We start from the raw sequence: 25555 nt of genomic DNA on the forward strand, positions 1-25555 counted from the left end.
AGACCAAGAGAGCTTGATGTTGATTGATATTTAAGACTAGAAAGTACAATGCCTTTATAGGATAGGCACACACACTCTAAGTGTCACATGTATATGGGATAAATCCCAATATGCCACATGGCACTCACACAAAGACTAGACATAAAACTCACTCTAGACACACTAGAACACTCACTTTGACTTCATGTTCTAACACCCCCCGCCGATGAAGGCAAGGTGAGAAACTACTGGAATGAGCCAAGAACAGAACATGGCAATGACGGACTACCAACCTCCAAGTTAGAACTAGACATAGTTCCCACACAATCTCAGAGGCAAGTGAGCATGGCTCAGAGGCTAGTGAGCATGGTACAAATGACTCAGAGGCTCATCAAGCATGGCTCAGAGGCTCATCATGCATGGATGCATGAACAACTCAGAGGTCTAGACAACTGGAGCAACCTGAGATCCTATCAAAGCCAATACATGACTCCACAATACATCCCCCTCCTGACTCCATAACAGAATGGTGGGGAGTCAGACACGAAAAAACAGGAAAGATTACAACATTTTAGGAGGACAATCCAAGGCTGTGAACCTGTTTATTGACTAATGACACGACTCATTATTACAAGCATTTTAGGGGGACTACGTAGGGCAGAGTACCCAAGCACACATAGAATAAATAAGAAAATGAGATCTCTTCGATGAGAGATGTCCTCCACATAGCTGCTGCATACATGGGTATGCCCATTCGTGCACCCGAATGAAGTGTCGGTGAAGCACAAAATGTCCCCGAAGGATATGTCGGTGAAGGCCATAGGAGCAGCTGAGTGGAGCAATCATAGCATGACTCTCAAAACCTTGATCGAAGAGTCCCCAATGTCGGATATGATGCCTTAACTTGGATCAATCTTGATTAATGTAGCAAAATTTCCAAATAAATGTGAAAATAAGGACTGAATTTACATAGATTTTGCAAAATCCCCAAAATTTTACATGCTACAGACTTCGATTTTCAGATTGCGAGGTGATGAAATTGAAGGAGATAGTCGATGCAGATCAGGTTGTGGAAGAGGGAGGCAACATGAGAGATGTGAACACGTGGAAGAGGGAGGCAGCAGGAGAAATACGAATCAACAATGTCTTGCTGCTGCTGCAGATCAGGTCAAACCAACTCCACGAATCATCTCCACGAATCAGCAATGTCTTGCTGCAGATCAGATCGAATCAACTCCACGAATCATCTCCACGAATGTAGAGAAGTAAGCACCAGCTTCAGGAAGAGTGGTGGCGGGCAGCTTCCAAGAAATGACGGGCAGCAGGAACTCATGGGCAAACCAAAAAAATTCGCGCAGGAAAAATTTCGTCACTTTCTTGCAGGGGCCATAACTTTTCACCAGAACCTCGGATTGCAAAGATGTAAAAACGAAAATTGAAGTTCACAAAGTCCTCTACAACTTTGCTACAGATTTCAGGTTGAAATTCAAATTTTGTCAAAAGATATGGCCGTCACAATGGTCGCTGGTCTCAATTCCAGAAACATGGCGATGAAGATCAAAGGGCAACCCCACATGAAGGGGTTAAGGGAAGGGCAGCCTTCCAAGGAGAAAGAGAGAGAGAGGCTTCTCTTTCTTGGCCTCCCTCAACTCAATCCCTTGGAAGAGCAAGGAGAAAGGGAGCTGGCTCTGATACCACATGAAGGCACAGGAACGAATGGAAAGACATAATGAAGATATAAGTGCAAAGCAATGATAACCAAAGTACTCACATGTAGACCAAGAGAGCTTGATGTTGATTGATATTTAAGACTAGAAAGTACAATGCCTTTATAGGATAGGCACACACACTCTAAGTGTCACATGTATATGGGATAAATCCCAATATGCCACATGGCACTCACACAAAGACTAGACATAAAACTCACTCTAGACACACTAGAACACTCACTTTGACTTCATGTTCTAACAAGGAGAAGCCATTGGCGCACATGTTTTTGGTGGGAACCCCGGCTTAGATGCCGATGGGGTCGTTATTGTGACCATCGCTGGCCCCCCTTAGTGGCATTGAGGGGCGTGAGCCCCTAGCCCGATGGTATGGAGAATATTCTTAGAATATTTTCCAAGTTCATTTTATTGTAACTGGGCAATGGGGTGGTTGGCCACATTCTTGATATGCAGGTGGTGATCGCGTCCATACAACATAATTGACCGCGTTGTATGCGCGTCCATACAACGTAATTGACCGCATTGTATGCGCGTCTATCACACCACCTACACCACTATATATGGGCATAGTCATTACAAGCTAAGGTATCCAATGCTTGCGAGTATCCACACCCTCCACACTTAGTAAGTACTTCCTCTATCCAGATTCTGTCTAGATCACCATCTAAGCTTTACTTGAGAGTGCATGGCTGGACAACACCATCACATTGTACCTGTCTCAGAATTTTAAGTTCTCTATCTATTGCACTTTGTTTTTCTATCTATCTTTTTGTTGTGCTATATTCTTATACACCCTCATTTCTTAAGTTAATGATTGTGTCATGAGCTTTAGAGGTTAAAGTGACACCAACCATATAATTCTTACAATGAGCAACAATTCTTTCTTTTGGTGACCATGACCCATGGCCTGCTTTTGGTGGTTTAGAGGTTCCCATCTAGTCGCTTCCTAAGTTAAACAAAGAAAATTGGAACTTGGGCAAGGTCCGCTCTATCTTAATGAAATGCTACATTATGGTCCTTCACAGGACCATCGCACATATCACCTGCACAATCGGAACTGGGGATGATGACCATGAGGTCCAGTACGAGGTTGACGAATCCGTAGCAAGACCAACATGATGTGAAGCATGAGGGCGGGAACACCACCATCACAACGCGAGGAGGGCCAGCTCTCGAAAACCTTGCTGCTTTATTGAAACATGGTGTGGGGAGGGACACGTGTCAAAACAACATGTGAAATATCTAATCAAATGATTAGATATTTTGCTTAACCCTTAATAAACCTAAGGTGTTTTTTCCCACCCAACCTTCATAAACCTACGGCATCCACTTTTGCTTAATTAATTAACGTTGGATTCTTTAAGTGAAGGAGATTGAGATTCATAATACCATAAAGATACCTTAGCAAGTTAGCATCCTATTTTTCACATAGGTCTATCCTATTCTTTAGGGGGCTCAAAAATCACATACTAGGATACCGTAATGTTGATTTATTGGTGGCAAGTATACACTTGGAAAGATGTCAAAGCCAAATATCCCAAGTTTGGTCCCAGATGTAAAAGGTAGTACCTGAAGGAAAAGCAACCAGTGGACATCTTTATGGCCTTGATTAAAAATCCACTGGGTAGAAGACCTGTGGTGAAGATTTGGACAAAAGGGTTCTGAAAAGCAGTCTTCTATGGTGAAGATCTGGACAAAAGGGGATTATTCTGAAAGCAGACTGCTAAGGGGACTCTATAATATATCATATATACTAACTAATGAATCTAAAGGTTCTTGAAGCTCCATAAAAATGGCATTGTATTGTTTCTCCAATTTGTGTGTTTTGTTCTTTAAGGACTTATTCTCCCTTTGTATGATACAATTAGTAGCAGTCTTTCTAGTGAAACCCTTGTTGACAATGTAGTACCTACTATAGTATACACTCAATGCCCGTCTCTCAGCATGCATCTCACATCTATGCTTGGTGCACATTTGTAAAGGCCCCCATTATGAGGAGAAGCCATTGGTGCACATATTTTTGGTGAGAACCTCGGCTTGGATGCCGATGGGGTCGTTATTGTGACCATCGCTGGCCCCCCTTAGTGGCATTGAGGGGCATGAGCCCCTAGCCCGATGGTATGGAGAATATTCTTAGAATATTTTCTAAGTTCATTTTATTATTGGGCAATGGGGTGGTTGGCCACATTCTTGATATGCATGATCGCGTCCATACAATGTAATTGACCGCGTTGTATGCGCGTCTATCACACCACCTGCACCACCATATATGGACATAGTCATTACAAGCTAAGGTATCCAATGCTTGTGAGTATCCACACCCTCCACATTTAGTAAGTACTTCCTCTATCCAGATTCTGTCTAGATCACCATCTAAGCTTTACTTGAGAGCGCATGGCTGGACAACACCATCACATTGTACCTATCTCAGAATTTTAAGTTCTCTATCTATTGCACTTTGTTTTTCTATCTATCTTTTTGTTGTGCTATATTCTTATACACCCTCATTTCTTAAGTTAATGATTGTGTCATGAGCTTTAGAGGTTAAAGTGACACCAATCATATAATTCTTACAATGAGCAACAATTCTTTCTTTTGGTGACCATGACCCATGGCTTGCTTTTGGTGGTTTAGAGGTTCCCATCTAGTCGCTTCCTAAGTTAAACAAAGCAAATTGGAACTTGGGCAAGGTCCGCTCTATCTTAATGAAATGCTATATTATGCTCCTTCACATAGGACCATCGCACATATCACCTGCACAATCGGAACTGGGGATGACGACCATGAGGTCCAGTACGAGGTTGACGAATCCGTAGCAAGACCAACATGATGTGAAGCATGAGGGCGGGAACACCACCATACAACGCGAGGAGGGCCAGCTCTCGAAAACCTTGCTGCTTTATTGAAACAGGGTGTGGGGAGGGACACGTGTCAAAACAACATGTGAAATATCTAATCAAATGATGAGATATTTCGCTTAACCCTTAATAAACCTAAGGTGTTTTTTCCCACCTTCATAAACCTACGGCATCCACTTTTGCTTAATTAATTAACGTTGGGTTCTTTAAGTGAAGGAGATTGAGATTCATAATACCATAAAGATACCTTAGCAAGTTAGCATCCTATTTTTCACATAGGTCTATCCTATTCTTTAGGGGGCTCAAAAATTACATACTAGGATACCCTAATGTTGATTTGTTGGTGGCAGGTATACACTTGGAAAGATATCAAAGCCAAATATCCCAAGTTTGGTCCCAGATGTAAAAGGTAGTACCTGAAGGAAAAGCAACCAGTGGACATCTTTATGGCCTTGATTAAAAATCCACTGGGTAGAAGACCTGTGGTGAAGATTTGTATAAAAGGGGATTATTCTGAAAAGCAGTCTTCTATGGTGAAGATTTGGACAAAAGGGGATTATTCTGAAAAGCAATCTTCTATGGTGAAGATCTGGACAAAAGGGGATTATTCTGAAAAGTAGACTCCTAAGGGGATGTTCACTTTTGAAGTTTTGTTGATTGCTTGTATGGAGTTGGGGTTTCATATATTCGCGGAAATGTCTTCTTTTCTTTGGGAAGATGAGAAGTGGGAGCTAATACGTGATCTCCTTAATAGGGATTGGGACTAGATAGGATATGATCTCCTTAAGGGATTGGGACTAGATGGGATATGAAAGTGGCTGAAAGTTTTTGTAAATGACTATTGTAAGTTTGTAGATATTAATATATTATTGTTCCCAAAAAATGGAGTTGGCGCGATGTGTGGAAACCTTAGCTTGGAAAAAAACAACCATTGTTATTCCTGCTAATAACTCTGTCGATAAGATCTTTTGAAGTGAACGCAACACTATAGACAGAACGTGAACATTGTGAAGACGCGAGCGTGCATATCGTGGAGGAGAGCGCCAAGATCCTTGTGTTGAGAGGGCCAAGATCCTTGTGGGTGCGTGGGTGGGTAGCTGGGTGAGTGACGACCGACAGAGATGCGCACCGCCGATCGACCCCACCAAATTAGCCAGGAGCCTTATCGGACTATTCTCCTGCGGTGATGAGTCATGGTGTGTTGCGCACGCACAGCTAATTTCTCTAACGTGTCCATCAACGCGGCTCGATGAATACTTGCTCGTATGCTCGCCTAGGTTACAAGCTTTGCGTTTACAAAGCTTATTAACAGTATACAGTATCCGTCCTGCGGTGATGGAGTGACCTCTCTTCAGTAAGGTAACCAGCTTTCCTTCTTGTTTATATCTTGACTCGATGTTTCCCTTGCTGTAACCTTGTACCTTGTCAAAAGACTCTGCCAGAGACCATATTGAATAGTCCACCTTTGCGCTGCTCAGCCATGTTTCCCCATGACCCCCATCACCCACCTCCTCCCCCCCCACCCCATCACCCGCCTCCTCCCCCCCCACCCCATCACCCGCCTCCTCCTCCACCACCCCCAGGGCCTGGCGGTTTCTTAGGCGGGCCTGGTGGTTTTGGTGGGCCCGGTGGTGGGTTTGGAGGACCGGGAGGTGGTTTTGGAGGTCCTGCCGGAGGCGGTTCTAGAGGAGGGCCGGATGGATTTGGAGGTCCTCCCGGTGGTTTTGGTGGTCCGGGTGGTGGATTCGGAGGTCCTGGAGGAGGCGCCGGTGTTGGGTTTAGAGGTCCTGGAGGAGGCCCCGGTGGTGGTTTCGGAGGACCTGTTGGAGGCCCCGGTGGCGGTTTCGGAGGACCTGTTGGAGGCCCTGGTGGCGGTTTCGGGGGCCCTGGTGGAGGCTCCGGTGGCGGTTACGGAGGACCTGGTGGAGGCCCCGGTGGCGGTTTCGGAGGCCCTGGTGGAGGCCCCGGTGGCGGTTTCGGAGGCCCTGGTGGAGGCGGTCCAGGTGGTGGACCAGGCGGAGGCGGTCCAGGTGGTGGATTCGGTGGTGGGCCTGGTGGTGGTTTTGGGGGAGGAGGTGGTCATCGCGGAGGTCCAGGAGGTGGTATGGGCGGTCCCGGAGGAGGCATGGGCGGTCCTGGAGGAGGTTTCGGAGGGCCTGGCGGCGGCGGTTCGGGTGGACCTGGCGGAGGTGGTGGCCACGGCCCTCGCTGAGCTGGCAGTTTCTGCCGTGTAGTCATTTCAACTTTCTGTGGAATCACGGCTAGCTTGGCCTTAAGCACTTTTGCCTCTAAATAATGCAAATGACAAGCCCCTTTGTATCTATATGATGTAAACAATATGGTGTAGAGGTCATTTTACAGATTTAAATGAAGAATTAGAGATTATTTAATGGCACACTCTTGACCATAGCTATTTCAAGCCATGTTGAGAAGGAACTTGTGATGTTGATTGGGATATATTTTTGATGAACAGATCGTTAGTGAAGCAACTCGTTGAGAACCTTGCTTGTTTGTTCTTTCATATGTTCTAAGATATGTTTTAATCTTTTTATATGAATTACAGCTAGCTTGGTCTCCACCACTTTTGCTTCACTTCATATAGATGCAAAGAGGCTTGTCATTTGGATCATTTAGAGATAAACAAGGTGTGTTGTTTATGCTATTCTTTAAAATTTGTATCCATTCTCAAGAATTCTCGTTGCTATAAATTTGCTGTTTAAAATCAATTATGGATATCAAATTGTTCAGTTATAAGAAGTGTTGGGCCATTCCTTGGTTATTGTAAGGTGAAGTTGAAATGTGTGAAATCTCCTACACTAGATATTTCATTCAAAATAAAATTGGATTGATACAAAGCTAAATGGAAACAATAAATCATCCAACTTTCAAAGACTATAGTAAATGAAGTTTCTTTAAAAAAAGAATATTTTACATTATTGGTGGAGTTAATTGTGTGAAAAATGTCCAATGGAAATAGAGTGAGCCGTTAGAATAATAAACATTTACATGTACATTGAAAGACATTTTGGCACTCAAGGTTGGGTCCTTAGAACTTTGTAGTTTACATTCTCATGCTTACGTACTATGTAATAGTATAATCATGTATCTAGTTTGTTGTTATTACTATTTCACTAGTTTATAGCTCGGGGGGACACTTAAAAATATGTTGGCGTAGTCGTGTGTTCAACAACAGAGGGTTTTTCAATATTTTTTTATACTTTTTTTTTAAAATCTACAGAAGAATGGTATTTACAGATTGAATAGAAAAAAGATGTTTTATTTATGAAAATTTTACAAATAAGGGGTTTTTAAATTAGGCCTTGAACGCACGTTGTATAGAGAGTTACATATAGTGAATCCCTCGAGGTTTATGGTCTTTGTCATTCTCTGTCTATGTTAAGTTAGGTTTTCTTGTATGGGAGAGAAACGAGTTGAAATTTTTTAATGAAGAAGCACCAAGATACCCGCATAGTAATTTTTTAGAATGTTTGGGAGGCTAATAGTATGTTGCCTATGGTTCCAACTATTCAGAAGTGAACTGCACCAAGTAGCACTTTTGATGGGAAGTTGTTCGATCGGCATATATATTTTGCTTTTAATCATTTTTTCATTTATGCATCTTTGTGATGTATTTTAGCACAATTCTAGAAGGAGAAGATATTCTTGTAGGTGCTTGAAAATTTACACTACCTTGGGTAGAAAAGTTTGTTGATAAAAGATTATGTGGCTAAGTTTCGTACCTAAGGGAGCTCTTTGGCCAATTGAGGCATTTATAGGAGAATGGTTTGTCAATGGGTTGCTGAAGAAATTGAAGCTTCCAATAACATTCACTAATTTCATGAGCAATGGATTTGATGGATTGATGGAAGCTGCTAAAATATTAGTGCGTAATATAGGGAACACTTAACCTTTCTCGAATGGAATAAAATAAGTGAGTGGAAGACTTTTGGATGACGACTTCGATGGGAAGTTGGATTCATAACCCAAGCTTAAGAATTGAAAGAAGAATATTTAAAAGTTGGAGATGGTGACATACCCAGGAGGAATGTAAGCTCACTCTCTATTGTGTTGTATTGCAGGTTACCACTTGTTACGGAGGCTCCATGTTACAATCGTAAAGTTTAACTTTGGTAGTGATAAGTGGAGCAACAAACCTAGGTGGTAGTCCTAATTTAGGTGATGGTATGAGTTAGCCATGTAAATAGACATACCATAGGCTTGTTCTCAATGGTTGAGGTCATGGGTGGTGTGATAAGTGTAGCCTTCCAATATTATTATTGTGAAGTAGTTGGTCATCGCAAAATGGAGTGTCTAGTGATAATATAATCAAACTTGGTGATAACTTTGGTAAAGCTCCCAATAAATTAATGTGAGAACTTTGGTAAAGTCCTCAGAAAATAATGTAGTAAAAATTGAGCCATATTAGGCAAAGTGAGATCACTAAAGGTGGTCATGGTAATCACAAGGGTTTAAGGTAGAATAGTTCACCTAGAGAATTGGAACGGATGAAAGATGAAGAGGAAGAATCCTAGACATGGGAGAAGGAGTGATGTGTTTGGGACCAAGTAGACAAGATGATGCAAGAAGCATAGGACATGGTTCAAAATGCACAAAAAGTTACTTAGACAAGGAATGTGGTAGAAGATAGTTCATAGGTCATTCTACCATAGAAGGAATTAAGTATGGTGTGTACATTCATCATTCCAAGTATGAAGGAATTAGAAAAAACCTAAGGCGCAGTGGAGTGCGAGATAGTGTCGGAAGCACCTAGATCAAGCAATAGAATTGGTAAAAGCCCTAGAGGAAGGAAGGACCCAAGATTCAAAGCAATGCTCATAAATAATAGAAGCACCTAATTCAAGCCGAAGAGATGTTAAAGGAAGCAAACTATTGATGTCCAAAAGAAAGAGGAAGCAAAAAGATAATCCCAAGGAAAGATACTAGAGAGCTTGGAGTCATACTCTACAAAGAAAGAGATAGGTTTTTTATCGAAGATATCTTGAAGTAAGGGATATTTAGTTGAAGAAGCCTTTGAATATGATCTATGTGAGGATCTACAGAAAATGAAGTAAAACATCACATTAAATCAATTCTTTTTAGTGGTAATTTACTAGTCAAAACTTTTAAGAAGGATTATGCTTGTGGAGAAATTGTTGGAAGTCCAATCTAGCAATAATCCAAATAATGTAGTACAACGTGGATTAGTAGATTTATTCAAAATTTGATGAAGCGTCCCCAAGGCAAGTAGCCTAGTGGATAAGACTTTCAACTTTCAATATGCAGGTTGTGAGTTCATATCCTCTTGGGGACATCTATGCCAATGGGCCCTTGTTTCATCATGATCAACCTTATCCAAGCGGTCATGATGTTCAAAACCTTGGTATGAGTGTGTGTGGGTAGTAGAATGGGGGTGTGTGGGTAGTAGAATGGGGGTGTGTGTGTAGTCGGGTGAAATTCTCGCGTTCGACTAGAAAAAGGCTTGGGGACAGGACCCACTCATCCTAATGATTTTTTTTTGATGAAGTAGTTTAGGAGGTAATAATAGTATTCAAAAGTCACATAGGGTTTGGTGTCCTTGTGATGGAGAGTTTGGTGTCAATGTGATGTGAAAAGAAATGGCCCAGAATTGCAGAAATGTAGTTGTCACCTGTTAGCAATTAAGATGGTAGATTAACAAAGAGTTATGTTTGTTGGCATTGTTCATGGCCAAGAGATTAGTGTAGGTGATTGCAAATTTTCAATATCTTTTGTGATCCTACAGATGAAGAAAAATCCGAAGTATATCTGATGTTGGGCCGACCATGATTGCAACATGGAAAGATTTACAATAATTGAAAAATAGATTGGATTACTATCCACAAAGGAAAGAAAAAGGTCAAAGTCTTTGTGCTCTCTAATGAAAAAGTAGGTAGATTTGTTCGTCCAACCTTTCCATGCCAAAGGACTCAACTGGATGGAAGGAAGGAGTGGAGGATGATGAGGGAAAAAAAATGCCAAGGGAGAATCCAAACCAGGTTTTCCTATTTGATATGGATGTTGCTTGGAATAGTGCTCCATTATGATCCGATTGCTATGTCAATATAACCATTTATTGTAGTACCAATCATAGATCCGACACTGGTAAATCAAACGAACACGGACAAGTAGGACTATCAAGAAAAAGAGGAAGCCGAGTTTTGAGAAGAGATTAAAGCAGTGGTTTGCTAGAAGAAACGCTGAGAAGAAGTGCTTGAGAGGGACATGCAAAAAAGTGGTCAGGTTTAAGAGGGTAATCTTTTGAAATGAGGTTGGGAGATGAACATAATCCTTCAATGGTCCAGGTAAGTGCCACACTTATTAATAAATGAAGGTAGAAATTATAGAATTATTGTCCTCATATAAGGATGTATTCTCCTGGAGTTATAAAGGGAATTGATCCTAGTTTTTATTAACACAAAATAAATCTCAAGGAGGATACAATACCAATTTGGTAATAGAAATACCGAGATGAATCCGAATTATATTTGACAAGTCAAAGAAGAGATTGATAAGTTATTAAAATGAATTTCATTTACATAGTTGATAGGGCTAATATGTGCTCACAAAAAACGATACTCATTACATATAGAATGATAAATGTGAGCAACCATTTTGGCATCTCAAGTTAATGTTTATCACGTGGACCAAAAATTTGCAAGATCAGTGGCTATGGGAATTATAAATATTAGTGAGAAACTAGCCTAGAGGTGCACCCAACTTCTTTCCACAAAAGTATGATGGCTTGCTTATGGGCTGTTGAGATATCGAGCTCATCTAGTGAGGTGGTGGACAATGATGACCCGCCTAGGGGATAGGCCCCACACTTACACCACTGGCATGGTTGGTGAGATCATGGGTGATATGCGGCCAGTGGGATGATAGGCTGTGTGACAGCCATTCTAGAGACTGGCATAGTTATAGCGCCAGCTTATTTAGTTGGGTTCACACTATAGAGAACCCTAGTATGTATTTGGTTGAGTACCTTTTTCATATAGTGTGTACTCTTATCTTTGTATATGGTGTGTTGAGTGTTGTGTGAAGAAGAAGAAGATTTTTAGCCTCTCACCTTGTGTGTTCTCTTTTAGGATTTTGGTTGGTTGAGTGCCTTTTTCATATAGTGTGTACTCTTATCTTTGTATATGGTGTGTTGAGTGTTGTGTGAAGAAGAAGAAGATTTTCAGCCTCTCACGTTGTGTGTTCTCTTTTAGGATTTTGTGAGTGTGTGTGTGCTTGCAAGAGCTCAAGCTCTCTTTTCCCCTGCATCTTTTCATGGTATCATAGCCTGGTTCATGCTAAGGGCTGAGCTGCAAGCAAGAGAAGCACAGGAAGTGGTACGAGAGTAAGAGCTTCATCTACTCTTCCCTATTTGTGTTGGCAACTACACCCTTGTCGGGAGCTCTACGGGAGGCACCGGAAAACGATCTCTGATTGAGGAGCTTTCTTCGTGGGAGTAAAGCTATAGGGCAATTGTATTGTCCTATTGGACTCCATTTTTCGTGTCGAAAACGCGTTTCGGACGCGTTAGGACCTCCGTTTTTCAAAAAGCAGGCGATTTCAAGCACTGCAGAGGTAAGTCATCGATTCTATGCAGAACTCTGTTTTAAGAACTGCACGAAGACAGATTGGTTGTGTAGACATTGTGTGCTGCAAGGAGGTCAACAGTTGCCATTGGGTGTATGTATGCACATTGAGGTCACTGGTTATGACATTTGAGTGTAGTACAGTACCGCTGCAGAAAATACAGCAGTGTAAGCAGGACAAACCAGAGTACTGTTTCTGGTAAATTTGTGTGTCTGCTGGCAAGATGTTAAATGATGGCATAAACCAGATTGTTGCTGAGAAGCTTGATAAGAACAACTTCCATGCTTGGAGGTTCAGGTTGACAAATTTCCTGATGGAAAAGGGTTACTGGGACATAGAGCATAAAGAGGCACCGGAGATACCGGAGATCAATCCGACTGCTCTGCAGATGTGAAAAAGTTTAAGGATTGGAACCAAGGAGCCAGAAAAGTTATGTATTGGCTCTCTATCAGTATATACAGGACACCATGATTGGGCACATACAGGATGCCAAGTCTCCCAAGGAGGCGTGGGTTGGTAAAACTCTATGAAACGAATACCAAGGCACGAAAGATACAATTGAAGAATGAACTTCATACTGTGGAGAAAAAGAGTATGTCTGTGAATGACTATGCATTGAAGATGTGGAATCCCTTGCATCTATTGGCATTTCAGTAGATGATGATGATAAGGTGGAAGTCTGTCTGCGTGGTCTCGGGCCACAATACAAGGCATTCAAGACGTCTATTCAGACTCAGGAAAACATTCCCAATTTCATAGATTTGGTGTCTATGTTGATTATAGAAGAGAAGAGCTTGGGTGAAGACCAACAGCCTTCACAAAACAAAAACAGTTCAGAGCAATAGGCCTTCTACACAAGTTCAGGAAGAGGACGAGGTAGAGGAGGTCGTGGATGCGGCCAAAGAGGTGGTCGAACAGGTAATCAGAGTTATGGCCAGCAGCAGCAGCAATAACAACAGGTCGTGGATGCGGCCAAAGAGGTGGTCGAACAGGTAATCAGAGTTATGGCCAGCAGCAGCAGCAATAACAACAGTCCCAGAATTCACAACAACAACAACACGCAGGTGGAAGAGGCCAATTGAGAGGCAAGGGGAGTCAAAGAGGTTGTGAAAATTGGCAAAGGTAGTATACTGATACACGTGGATGCTTTTATTGTGGTAAGCCTGGACATGTGCAGGCAAATTGTTAAGAAGCAGGTTGACATGCAAAATGGAAAATTGCACAGCAAAACAACTATGCATCCTCGAGCAGAAACAATGAGGATAATGAAAGGTTGTTTGTTATGTAGCATGTCGTTAATGCCATGTCTGAAAATGTTGAAGTAGCACATAAAGATGATGTATGGTACATTGATTTCAGTGCTTCGAACCACATGACAAGTCATGGGGAGTGGTTCAAGGAGATGAAAAACCTTGAAAGACCAGGTTTTGTGGAAACAGGGGATGACACTGCTCATCCAATTGCCCATGTTGGAGATGTGCCATTGTCTATGCAAGATGGCAAAGTGAAGTACCTTGCAGATGTACTTCACGTTCCAAACATAACAAAGAATCTGGTTTCAGTTGGCTAGATGATTAAGCAAGGTTTGTAGGTTCGGTTTAACCCTGATGGTTGTTCTATTGAAAACTTTAAAGACAAGTACAGGTTGGTTGCAAAAGACAACAGAGTGGGCAAAATGTTTACATTAAATGTAAACATGCTTGAAGTGAGTGCTGCGATGTTTGCAAATGGTTCAAGAATTGTTGCAGACACAGACATTTGGCATAAAAGAATTGGACATGTGAATGTGCAGAGAATGAAGTTTATGTAGAGTAAAGAAATTGTGACAGGGCTGTCGAAGTTTAAAGTTGAAGGTATGTAGAAAATATGTGAAGCATGCCAATTTAGAAAGCAAACAAAGCATGTATTTTCACGTGATAAAAATGTGAGCAGAAATGCACTAGATGTTGTGCATTCAGATGTATGGGGTCCTACGAAGACCATGTCTATGGGAGACTGCAGGTATTATGTGACATTTATTGATGACCACACAAGGAAAGTGTGGGTATACTTCATGGTGAAGGAGAAGAGTGAGGTGTTCACTCATTTTCAGAATTTCAGAGTTATGGTTGAAAAGCAAACAGGGAAACATGTAAAGTGCCTAAGGTCAGATGGAGGGGGAGAGTACTTCTCCAATGAGTTCTCTAAATTTTTGAAGAAGAATGGTATTCAGAGACAGTTTACATGCAGATACACTTTGCAGCAAAATGGAGTTGCGGAGCGAAAAAACAGGGACATTGTTGAGATTGCGCGAGCATTGGGAGAGAAGAATATGTCGCATAGCTATTGGGCTGAGGCTGTTTCTACAGCAGTTTACATCATCATGAACAAGACTCCAACTATAGCCATACATGATGTAACTCCAAAGAGGAGAGGTTTACTGGCAGAAAACCTGATTTCTCTCATCTGAAAGTCTTTGGATGCATTGCATATGTGCATGTGCCAGATGAGCTGAGAACTAAGCTAGATCCAAAAGCTGAAAAATGTGTGTTTATTGGGTATTCCCTTGAGCAAAAGGGATACAGGTGTTATAACCCTGCTACACGTGAGTTGAGGGTAAGCAGGGATGATGTTTTTGATGAGATAAGCAGCTGGTATGCTGCTGAAAAAGAAGCTGTTGGGGCTGATGTGAGTGGAAATGTGGTTGCACAAAATACAAGTCAGCAATCATAGTCTTTGAAGTGGACCAGGAGAGTCCTCATCTAGTGGTTTAGTTGATAGACAATGGAGTGGCAGGCTACGTCATAATACCAATCCTGCAAATGTGATTAGTACATCACATAAAGGCAAAGAGAAAGTGGTGCCTGACATTTCTGCACAGAGGGCATTCTCATGTTGATGGAGAGTCTAGTGGCTCAGAGATGAGCCTTGATGAGGATCTTGGGATACCAGCTATGAGAACATCTGGTGTAAAGAAGGCTATGGAAGCCATGAATGCAAAGCTGCGAAGATCTGGGAGAGTGAAGAATCATGTGCAGAGGTTTACCTATGATGGTTATGTGGCACATCACTATGCATACATGGCAAAAGTTGTACAGGTTGTAGAGTCCACATGCATTGATGAGACTGTTGGAAATATGTGTTGGGAGAAAGCTATGGATGAGGAGATAGATGCACTATATGGAAATGAGACTTGGGATTTAGTGCAATTGCCTGAAGGCAAGAAAGCCATTGGATGCAAGTGGAAGTACAGAGTAAAACATAACAGTGATGGAAGCATAAGCAGGTACAAGGCCAGATTGGTAGCCAAAGGATATGTGCAGACATATGGCATTGATTATGAGCAAACTTTCAGCCCAGTTACCAAGATGGCAACAGTGAGAGTTGTGATAGCAGTGGCTGCGTCAAAGCAATGGTCTTTACATCAGATGGATGTAAAGAATGCATTCTTGCATTATGGGGATCTTGCATGGGGATTTGCAGGAAGAGGTGTATATGTTACAGCCACCTGGTTATGTGAGTCACCCCGAGTATGTTTGCAGGTTGAAGAAAGCCTTGTATGGCTTAAAACAAGCACCAAGAGCATGGTCTGACAAGATTTCTGAATATCTTGTCACTATTGGCTTTCATATAGACAATGCAGATTTCTCGTTGTATGTGAGACACAGTGATAGAGAGGTTGTGCTTGTTGTCATCTATGTAGATGACCTGATCATTACGGGGGATCATGATGCAGAGATCTTTGATGTAAAGATCTTGCTTAGATAGAAGTTTGAGATAAAGGATCTGGGGGGGAGCTCAGATATTTCTTGGGCATTGAGGTGATTAGGTCACCACATGGTATTGGATTACTACAGAGACACTATGGCTTGGACATGTTGTCCAAGTACGGTATGAGAGGCTGTAAGCCTATCTTAGTGCCATTAGATCAGAATGGCAAGTTGAGTGCAGATTCAGGAGAGATTTTGGAGGATCCTACTATGTATAGGCGCATAGTAGGCGCATAGTAGGAAGCTTGATCTACATGACGATCACCAGGCCAGATTTGAGCTATGCTGTTGGGTTGGTGAGTCAGTTTATGCAGGTTTCTCGAAAGCCGTATTTGGATGCATTGAGACGCATACTGAGGTATGTGAGGTCTACTTTGCATTGTGGACTATTTTATGAAATTGGGACACAGATATGTGTACATGGGTACACAGATGTTGATTGGGCTGGTAATATCTCAGATAGAAGATCTACTAGTGGCTTCATGTAGTGCTGGTGTGACTTGGAGCAGTAAGAAGCAGCCTACGGTTGCTCTATCCAGTACAGAGGCCGAGTATAGAGGTGCTGCTATGGCAGCATGTGAGGTAGCTTGGTTGAGAAAGCTACTTGTAGATTTGGGTCTATCAGTGGATAGACAAGTTATCATTTTCTGTGACAACATTAGCAGTATACAGTTGGCCAGGAACCCAGTTTTTCATGCTCGCACGAAGCATATAGAGGTCCACTACCATTTTGTCAGAGAGAAGGTTTTGGCAGGAGACGTTGACCTTGTTTATGTCAACACACAGGATCAGGTCGCTGACATCTTCACCAAAGCATTGGGTATAGAGAAGCTCCGCAGATTCAGGGCTTCGCTTGGTGTACATGAGATGGAGTTGAGCTCGAGGGGGAGTGTTGAGATATTGAGCTCATCTAGTGAGACGATGGACACTGATGACCCGCCTGGGGGATAGGCCCCACACTTACACCACTGGCATGGTTGGTGAGATCATGGGTGATATGCAGCCAGTGGGATGACAGGCTGTGTGTGACAGCCATTCTAGAGACTGTCATAGTTATAGCGCCAGCTCATTTAGTTGGGTGATATGCAGCCAGTGGGATGACAGGTTGTGTGACAGCCATTCTAGAGACTGGCATAGTTATAGCGCTAGCTCATTTAGTTGGGTTCACACTATAGAGAATCCTAGTATGTATTTGGTTGAGTACCTTTTTCATATAGTGTGTACTCTTATCTTTGTATATGGTGTGTTGAGTGTTGTGTGAAGAAGAAGAAGATTTTCAGCCTCTCACCTTGTGTGTTCTCTTTTAGGGTTTTGTGAGTGTGTGTGTGCTTGCAAGAGCTCAAGATCTCTTCTCCCCTGCATCTTTTGAATGGCACTAAACACTTAGGCTAGAGTACCACCTCTATCATTTGAAGAATTTAGTGCTATGTTGCTTGAGGAGAGGAAATGTGGCTGGAGACCCATGATGGTGGTGATGTTGCATTTTTTGTCAATGCTAAAGGCAAAGGTGTGGCATACTTTGATATATCAAAGACTTTAGAAAGAAGCAAGTTAATGAGAATAACAAAACCTTGAAGTCTTCATGGAAGGAAAATGAGTCAGTTAACAATTTCAAGATTCAGCTTAAGCTTTGGGTCGCCAGTGAAGAGGCAAGCTTATCTGCTCAGGTTTCAGCTTTGATGATTCATGGATTTTGGATAGTGGAGCATCCGGACACATGACAAAAAAAAGGGTTTGTATAGTTTCTAGAAGTCTATACAAGAACCCATCAGTGTTGTTGAAAATAATGCTAAATATCCAGTGGAAGGATTTTTAACCATCTCTTTTATGGTAGCCATAGGTGAAGAGAAGAAGCTGTCAGAGACGTGCTTTATGTATCTGAAATCAAGAGGAACCTGCTTAGTTGTTGTGACAATAGATTGTGGGCTTGAAGTACTCTTAAAAAAGACTGAAGCAAAAATTCTAGATGTTTTTGGCAAATTAGTCAGCAAAGGAGTAAGATATAACAATCTATAGGAGCTGAGTGTTCTTACAACAACTATAGATAAGAGCACAAGAAGACTTTAGTTTGAGCGATTTCGTTACATCAGATTTATAGTGCTGAAGGAGATGCAAAAAAGAGAATAGTAGCTAGTTTACGTGTATTTTTAGCATTGTAGGAATCATGTGAGGCGCAACAACACAAGGCATTTTCACAAAGAGAGCATCAATAGATCAAAGATTCTTCTAGAGCTGGTACATGTTGATCTCTGTGCTAAGATGTCTACTACTGTATTGGGGATATCTTTTTACTTTATGTTGTTAGTCGATGATTATAATAATAAGATGTGAGTTTATTTCCTCGGGATAAGGTTAAATCATTTGGCAAGTTTAAACAGTGGCATGAGCTTTTTTGTTGATGACCAAAGTTAACTTCTCACAAAAGTTAATTGTTAGGGTTTGACCAAGTTTCTGACCTCTGATTTGAATGCTTGATAGCTTGACGGTAGCCCAAAGTGTGAGAAACACGATTCTAAGCTTGGTTTCAAGTTAGCAATTAGGATTTTTTATTGAATTAGGGTTTTTCAAAAAACAGTTAAAGAGAGATTTGGTGAAAATTTTCTATGGCCTTTGTATCCAAACCACCAAATCTCATTCTCCAAAGCATTTGCATATCCAATGCACCATGTTTGTCCAATTTCACTCAAAATTTGACCTCAATTTATATTAAAAAATCCAGAACCTTGAGGCATTTGTAACAAAATCGCAATCCCAAACTTAGCTCAAATTGTAATAATCCATATTGCCAATGTCATTGCCATGACCTTTGTCTCAATCCCAATCGATGCTGCTATTGCCATTGTCACGTAAATGACCTTTATCTTTTCCCAATCCAATGTGGTGTTGAAGAAGACGATGTCAGAGAAGAGTTTTATGCTTGCCGATCTCCCAGCCAAGCTTTCTCACCCCCTTATCAAAGTTTGGAATCTGATGGTGGCAAGGGTTGAGGGTAAGTCTTCACACCGATGTACCTAATCCTCCCCTTTTCACACCATTTTACCAAGGAACTTAGGCATGAAAGATTTAAGCCATGCTTCCCTTTGGTCTTCACCAATGCCAAAGGTAACCTCCTAACATACTAGATTTTACAAGCATTTTGCAATTGAGATTTGAATATAACCACGAGTTTGCAATCAAGTATGTGAGAGTTCACTTACAACAACATAGGCATTCATAATTTTATGCCAACACAATCCATCTCAGTAATATCATATTTTAATTCCGAATGGTGAGGCTTGCAAAGGTGAACACCAAATGGTTAATTGCTAATGTACAACTTTGACAAGCACTTGCCTTGCACACTATAACCAATCCTACATAACCAATCCCACAATGCCAATTATACAAGCTAAAGATCAAATGCATGCATAGTTCCATGAAAAACGCGTCCTTGATCAAATGAATGAAAGAGATTATGCATTGATGTTCATTAATCTTGATTAGGATTGCAATTGATGAAAAGGATGAAGGTGAACCCTAAATTTTGAAGAATTTTTTCAAATTTGTAAGAGGGATTACATATGATCAAAATGCACTTAATTCTTGGTTTAATGGATAATTAGTGTTATTATTCCAAGATTATAATAATGATGAAGCTTAATCTTCATGAAAACCCCTAAATATTGATGCTATGTATTGAAACTTTTCAAGGAATCATATAGAGCAAGCATATCATGCATCAATAGCAGCAAGTAATGTAATCTCCAAAAGTTGTAAATGCAACTTTGAAAAGGATTAATGAGGATTAGTACACAAACTTGATACCATGTATGCATTAATGAGGCTTAATGCATAAATTTGACAAAAAAAAGCTTTCATCCACCATTGACACAATAATATGCACAAATTGTTGCAATAGATGTAAGATAAACCTCCAAAGTGACGGTACTAAAAAAGGTTTACAGTAACGGTGGTGCCGTTTCCTTGTTTTGCTTCAATGATGAAGTGCCTTCATTCACCCGTTTTCACTCTAGCGGCCATTACCAAATAGTATGGCCATTAATTCTTTGCTTAGCAATGGGTAGCAAGCTTAGTGAAGGTCTCACAAAGCAGAATGCAGGCGACTGAGAGAGTTGCAAGCAGCGACAATTTTCACTATTTTCCATTGTTTTTTTGAAATTCTTTCACATGCAATTGGCCAAGGATAGAAAAATTAACTCCATACCATTCCCCATGTCCAAGATGACCATTTGATGAAAATTTGATCAAAATCCTTCAAAATTATCCCAATTCTTACCTATTTAATATCCAGTTTACTTTAAAGATCTCCATAGCCAAGGTTACTAGTATCCACTTAAAACCTTTCCATGCTTGCACCAAATTTCTCAAGAAAATGTTGGGGAAGGATTAAGAAACCCAAGAAAATCACGAACATCAAGAAACTTTGTAATGAAGGGATCCTTGTAAGCACATACATATGGGAGATGGGCCTAGACATATGGGGATTAGGGGCATTTGCACATATGTTGTGTAGGGCAGGATATTGTACCCTTTTGATACCTTTTGATATATTAACCATTTGGTTATCTTCTTGCCTAGAGAAAGTTTCCATGGTGAGCTCTCCCTCTTGAGAAGCTATGTGTGTACTCCATCATGAGTGCAATAGGTGCTCCATCATGAGTGCAATAGGTGCTGCTCTCTATGATGCGTGGGACGTGTGTACTCCATGCTAATGAGTGCAACTGCTAGGTCCTCTTCATTGCATTGGTATTTGAGAGATCTCAACTTCATTGCATATGCAATGAAGGGGACCCAGGGGTTGCACTCATTAGCATGGAGTACACATATGTCCCACTCAACATAGGGAGTAGCGCCTATTGCACTTATAATGGAGTACACATGTAGCTTCTAAAGAGGGAGAGCTCACCATGGAAGCTTTCTCTAGGCAAGAAGATAACCAAATGATTAATATGTCAAAAGGTATAAAAAAGGTACATTTTATAGTCCCAATGCCCCCATATGTCCTACACAACATGTGTAAATTCCCCTAAGCCCCATGTTCCTAGGCCCATCCCCCATATGTATGTGCTCGCAAAGGATCCCTTCATTATAAACCATCCCCTGCTACAATGATTTCTTTCTTAAAATTGAAGGGTGGTCATGTACACATATACAAAGGCTATATACAAAAGCCAAAAATCATACTCAAATCATGACATAAATCAATGTCATGGAAGACCCAAATACCATAACACGAGTAGTATGACCTCTAGGTCAAAGGGAATGGCTGAGGGGGGGCTCTCGTCTCGATGATGAAGCTAAGAAATCTCCGATCAGGATTAAAGGAAAAATGTGAGAGACCATTTTAGAAACCATTGTTGATGAAGCTAAGAAATACCCCACTGGGATCAAAGGGAAAGTGTGAAAGATCACTGTTGATGATGTAGATAGCTGAATATCCCCCCAAGGGACAAATGCAAAGTGCAAGAAGTCAATGTTGCCTGATGAGGCTAGGTATGAATCCTCCTACGTAAAATGGATAAATGTAGTATATATCATGGACCCTCAAATCCAACATTAGGAGAAATGTGGACTCAATTTTAGGCCCTGTAAAAGAAGTGCCAACTCAGCTTAGAGAGAAAATAAAAAAGGTTTAAAACATATCCAAATTTACAATTTGGCTCATTTTTTTATAATAGTAGGTTTAAATATATTAAAATATACATATTCTTTCAATGAGGTTTCATCCTCATCATGAGGAGGCATTCTTTGTTGGATGCATGTAAAACTTGTCAGAACCAAGATTTCACAGATTTGAGGTAGTTATGCATTTAATAGATTCGAGGAAAGCTTTAATCATCATCTTGACCGTGGGGGTTTTCCTACTGAAACTTTAAAAAAAAAGTCCTTACTAAATCGAGTTAATTCTTGTTTCAATTCTTTAATATGTTTTATGATGACAGAAAATAATAGCTTTGCAAATGAGAACATTAATCCAAATTTGGAGATTCCAATTAATCCACCTTCAACAACACATGGAGACACTCCAATTCTCAGTAACAGTAGTAGAAATGGTGCATGTAAAAGAACATATGATACTTACCATCTTCATGTGGACATACAATCTGAGTACCAGCCTTTGAAGAAACGAAATAAGAGATTTTTTTAATGTTATGAGCAAAAAGAGCAAAGGAGGAATAATGGAGAGCATCATTTGGACTTGTGGACCGATGGGTCAATGTGTCCCAAGATTCCATTTACAAATGCACCACCTCCATTTTACAACATTAAAAACCTACTACATTTCACGGGTGGATAAGGTTTGCTGGGTTATGCTCAACACTTTGAAACAAAAGCGATGGTTACAGAAAAAAAGAGAGATTTTCTATAGATAGAGAACACTGAAATAAAAAAACTAAATGGGTTGTATGCAGAGAAGCTTATGGCAAACAAAGAAACAATTCAAGACTTGGAGAAAAAGATTGATGCTTTAAGGAGAAAGGACACATCACTAGGGCCACGTAAAAGAAGAAGGCAACTTTGCAACATAGAGAAAATGAAAGTTGGAAGTGGAGGGATGAAGAAGCGAGTACAGGCTGTAAGGTAATGTTAACGCATGTTTCATATATATTTCTCTTTTTAGATGAGGTTCTTTGTTTGAAACTAGACATAAGTAATCAGATTTGATGTTATTCTATTTTTAGATCTTTACTTCATCCAGAGTCCAAGGTACATTCCGAAGCTGGAGTGCATTACAGTCATTTGGTACCAAAAGGAATAGTAGAAGAGATGCTATATTAAAAGAAGTTTCAAAAAATCAATGAGAAGCATGTGCCTTCTTTTATGAACAAGAACCAGCTCGATATAACTCAGGTGAAAGCAATGCTGGATGAGACTGGCATCTCTCAGAAAGCATATAGTATACTGTTTAAGGCACTAGCAGAGAAATGTCAAAGTAAGAAGCATAAAGGTTCGTTTACTACCAAAACCAATGCAAGTAAAGTCTGCACGCCAACATGTGAACTCAGAGGTGTTTGAGAAGCTTGGTTCACCAGTATATATTGAAGCAACATTCATTGGCTAAAGACAGAGGGGTACTCTTTAACCAGCACAACAATATTTTCTTTGATCTTGAAGCTTTGCTTAGGTACGGAGTTCAATTCTTTGAGATTAGTCAAGAAGAATGTGAAGGAGTTCTAAAATTTGTTTTGAAACTGGATGAGTGTGAGATTTTAAAGAATAGAAAAATGGAGAGGGTTACTATCACTCTAATGAACAGGGCCTTAGACACATCTATTACAAAAGATGATGCAAGATATTTCAATGTTCAATCAGAGAATAACATATTGCCACTTGGATCTTTTGAGGTATCTTCTTTATCATTGAATATGACTGTGTATTATGTTGATTTAATTTAAACACGAAACTTGTATTAAACATGAGCTTCTTCCTAATGACACAGGTGGATAAAGAAGACTTTGAAATTTTGCATTAGGTGTTTCATCAAACTACAATTCCATCACTGATTAGTGAGCAAAGAAATGGAAGGGCCCTTCATGTGCCTAGGTTCGGTGACTATAAAGTGGAATGGCACATGGCAAGTGATTTTTGAAGACTCTAAAATGCATGTATAACATAAGCAAAGGTGCAAATGCAAAGAGTCCATGTCTATATTGCATGTCAAGTGCCAAGACTTTAGATCGTGTACTATGGAATAAAGCTCATGATGACAGGCATTTAAAAGATAAAGATTTCAAAGCAGTGCTTGATATTCCTCTATCCAGAGTGCACATGTGCACATTGCATGCACTGTAGAATTGTAGAGAAGCTAGTGTATTCGTACATATGCTTTGCATGGACGTTCAAGCCTAAAAAAGAATCTCTAAAAGCAATCAAAGCAATAGAAAAAGTGCTATCAGACATTGGCTTGCATGGGAGGCATGTTAAAATTGAGGAGGACGACAAGCGGTCACAAGGGGATAGCAAAGTACCAAGAAAACCATCAATAGGTGGTGTGAGAGTCAAAAGTTTTTTGTCATATTGCCTCAAAGACTGTCGAGATAAAAACAAGCAAAAGATGTTCAATCGATGGAAAGATCTACATAACGTAGTCAAGGATATTGGAAATGAAGGTTTAATCCAAAATCGAAAGGCAGAAGTGTGGATTTCACTTGACAAGATCTTTGTATTCATGGAGAAAAAGAGCTGGAGTAACAGTGAGATAAAATTATTTGAAAACATATTAGAGACTTGGAGGAAGGCATTCATTACAGGATGGAGTGATCAACATCATGTAACTCATTACATGGTAAGAACTTTAAAAACTGCTGCAATCTTAATACTGTGAGACCAACTAATACATACATCTGATTTTTTTCTGTTGTCATTGATTGCAACATATAATATATAATTATACACCATATTTTGCAAGACATACGGTTCATTGTCAATATGGTCAACTCAAGGCATGGAGAACACATTATATGGCAAGAACATGTTACTTTACAGTTCATTGTCAATATGGTCAACTCAAGGCATGGAGAACACATTATATGGCAAGAACAGGTTACTTTACGGTTCATTGTCAATATGGTCAACTCAAGGCATGGAGAACACATTATATGGCAAGAATAGGTTAATTTAAGCACACTAGACATGGTGGAGGCAAGAATCGAGCCAATAGTCTTTTAGAGTTACATCAATGGACTTATAGGAAATTGATTCACAGCAAAAAAAAGACACATTCAAGTCCTCATCATTGACACGTGCAATACAATTGATTAATAAAGAAAAGTGACAATGCGCTTGGAATTAGTCAACTGCGAGAGAGCGCCATCAGTCAACTGCGAGAGAGCGGCATCAGTCAACTGTGAGAGAGCGCCATCAGTTGTGGTGTCGCTCAAGAGACAGGGTTGGGAGAAGGTGGTCTAGATGAGTTTGGGAGAAGGTGGTCTAGATGAGGTGGGCTTGATCTTCTTCAGTGGTCTTCCTTCTTCATCTTCCTTTTCCTCTTCTTCCTCTTCATGTGCTGGGAGATGATCTATTTTTGGCATCTGCACCATTGGAGGCAACAGTTTCGACCGGCTTTTTCTTGTCCTTATTAGATATCTTTTTCCATATGGATGCAATACCCAAAATAAAATTATGAACAGATATTAATTAATTTGATATGAACGCGACATGTGTCGCTTCTTGCATGTTTTTTTGTAAGGCCAAGTGATTTCATGTGCTGATTCACGTGCTCGCATATGTTAGCACACATGCAAAGTTAATGTTTGTGGCCCTATTTTCTTTGTATGGAGTGCAAGCGGTCGTCTGTTTCCGAGCGATTGTCTGCATTTGCCATCTTGCCTCTTTTTTTTGAGCTGCCGTCTATTCGTTTGGCATCCCTCTCTCCATTTGTTTGGAATCCACCATCGCTTCCTCCCTCCGTTCGTTTGGCATCCCTCCCTCTCTTTGTTTGGCATTCATCCCTCCCTCGTAATGCTAGTGACTGCTAGAGTTGTGCTGTTCCAGAAGCGAAATACGATGGGCTGTCGTGTAACTCGCCAACCGTTGGTAAATTGGTCTTGTTATTTTGATTATTTATTTTTAATTTTTGAAGTGTGCTAATTTCCTTAACTCTCCTTAACTCACTACAAGGGATCGGGCTCATACCCGCGCT

At 40.6% G+C, this 25555-nt stretch overlaps 1 protein-coding gene and 1 long non-coding RNA gene across 3 annotated transcripts; both read left to right on the top strand.

Annotated features, from left to right (window-relative positions):
- The first annotated feature begins 5461 nt into the window (after positions 1-5461).
- On the top strand, positions 5462-8933 carry LOC147640901 (uncharacterized). Of its 2 annotated transcripts, XR_015268583.1 has the most exons (3): positions 5472-5923; positions 7128-7209; positions 8644-8933. It is a non-coding gene; the product is annotated as an uncharacterized LOC147640901 (long non-coding RNA). The 2 variants fall into 2 exon arrangements; XR_015268588.1 differs by lacking the exon at positions 8644-8933 and having other exon boundaries at positions 5462-5923; positions 7128-7290.
- Positions 5920-6954, top strand: LOC147640902 (uncharacterized). The gene is made up of 2 exons (XM_086816510.1): positions 5920-6519; positions 6580-6954. Exons 1-2 carry the CDS (start codon positions 6045-6047, stop codon positions 6774-6776), a joined length of 672 nt encoding a protein of 223 aa, XP_086672636.1. The 5' UTR covers positions 5920-6044; the 3' UTR covers positions 6777-6954.
- Positions 8934-25555: the final 16622 nt, after the last annotated feature.

Source organism: Cibotium barometz, chromosome 2 (genome assembly GCF_041138505.1).
Source record: "Cibotium barometz isolate CiBa-2024 chromosome 2, ASM4113850v1, whole genome shotgun sequence".
In the NCBI taxonomy this organism is placed as follows: Eukaryota; Viridiplantae; Streptophyta; class Polypodiopsida; order Cyatheales; family Cibotiaceae; genus Cibotium; species Cibotium barometz.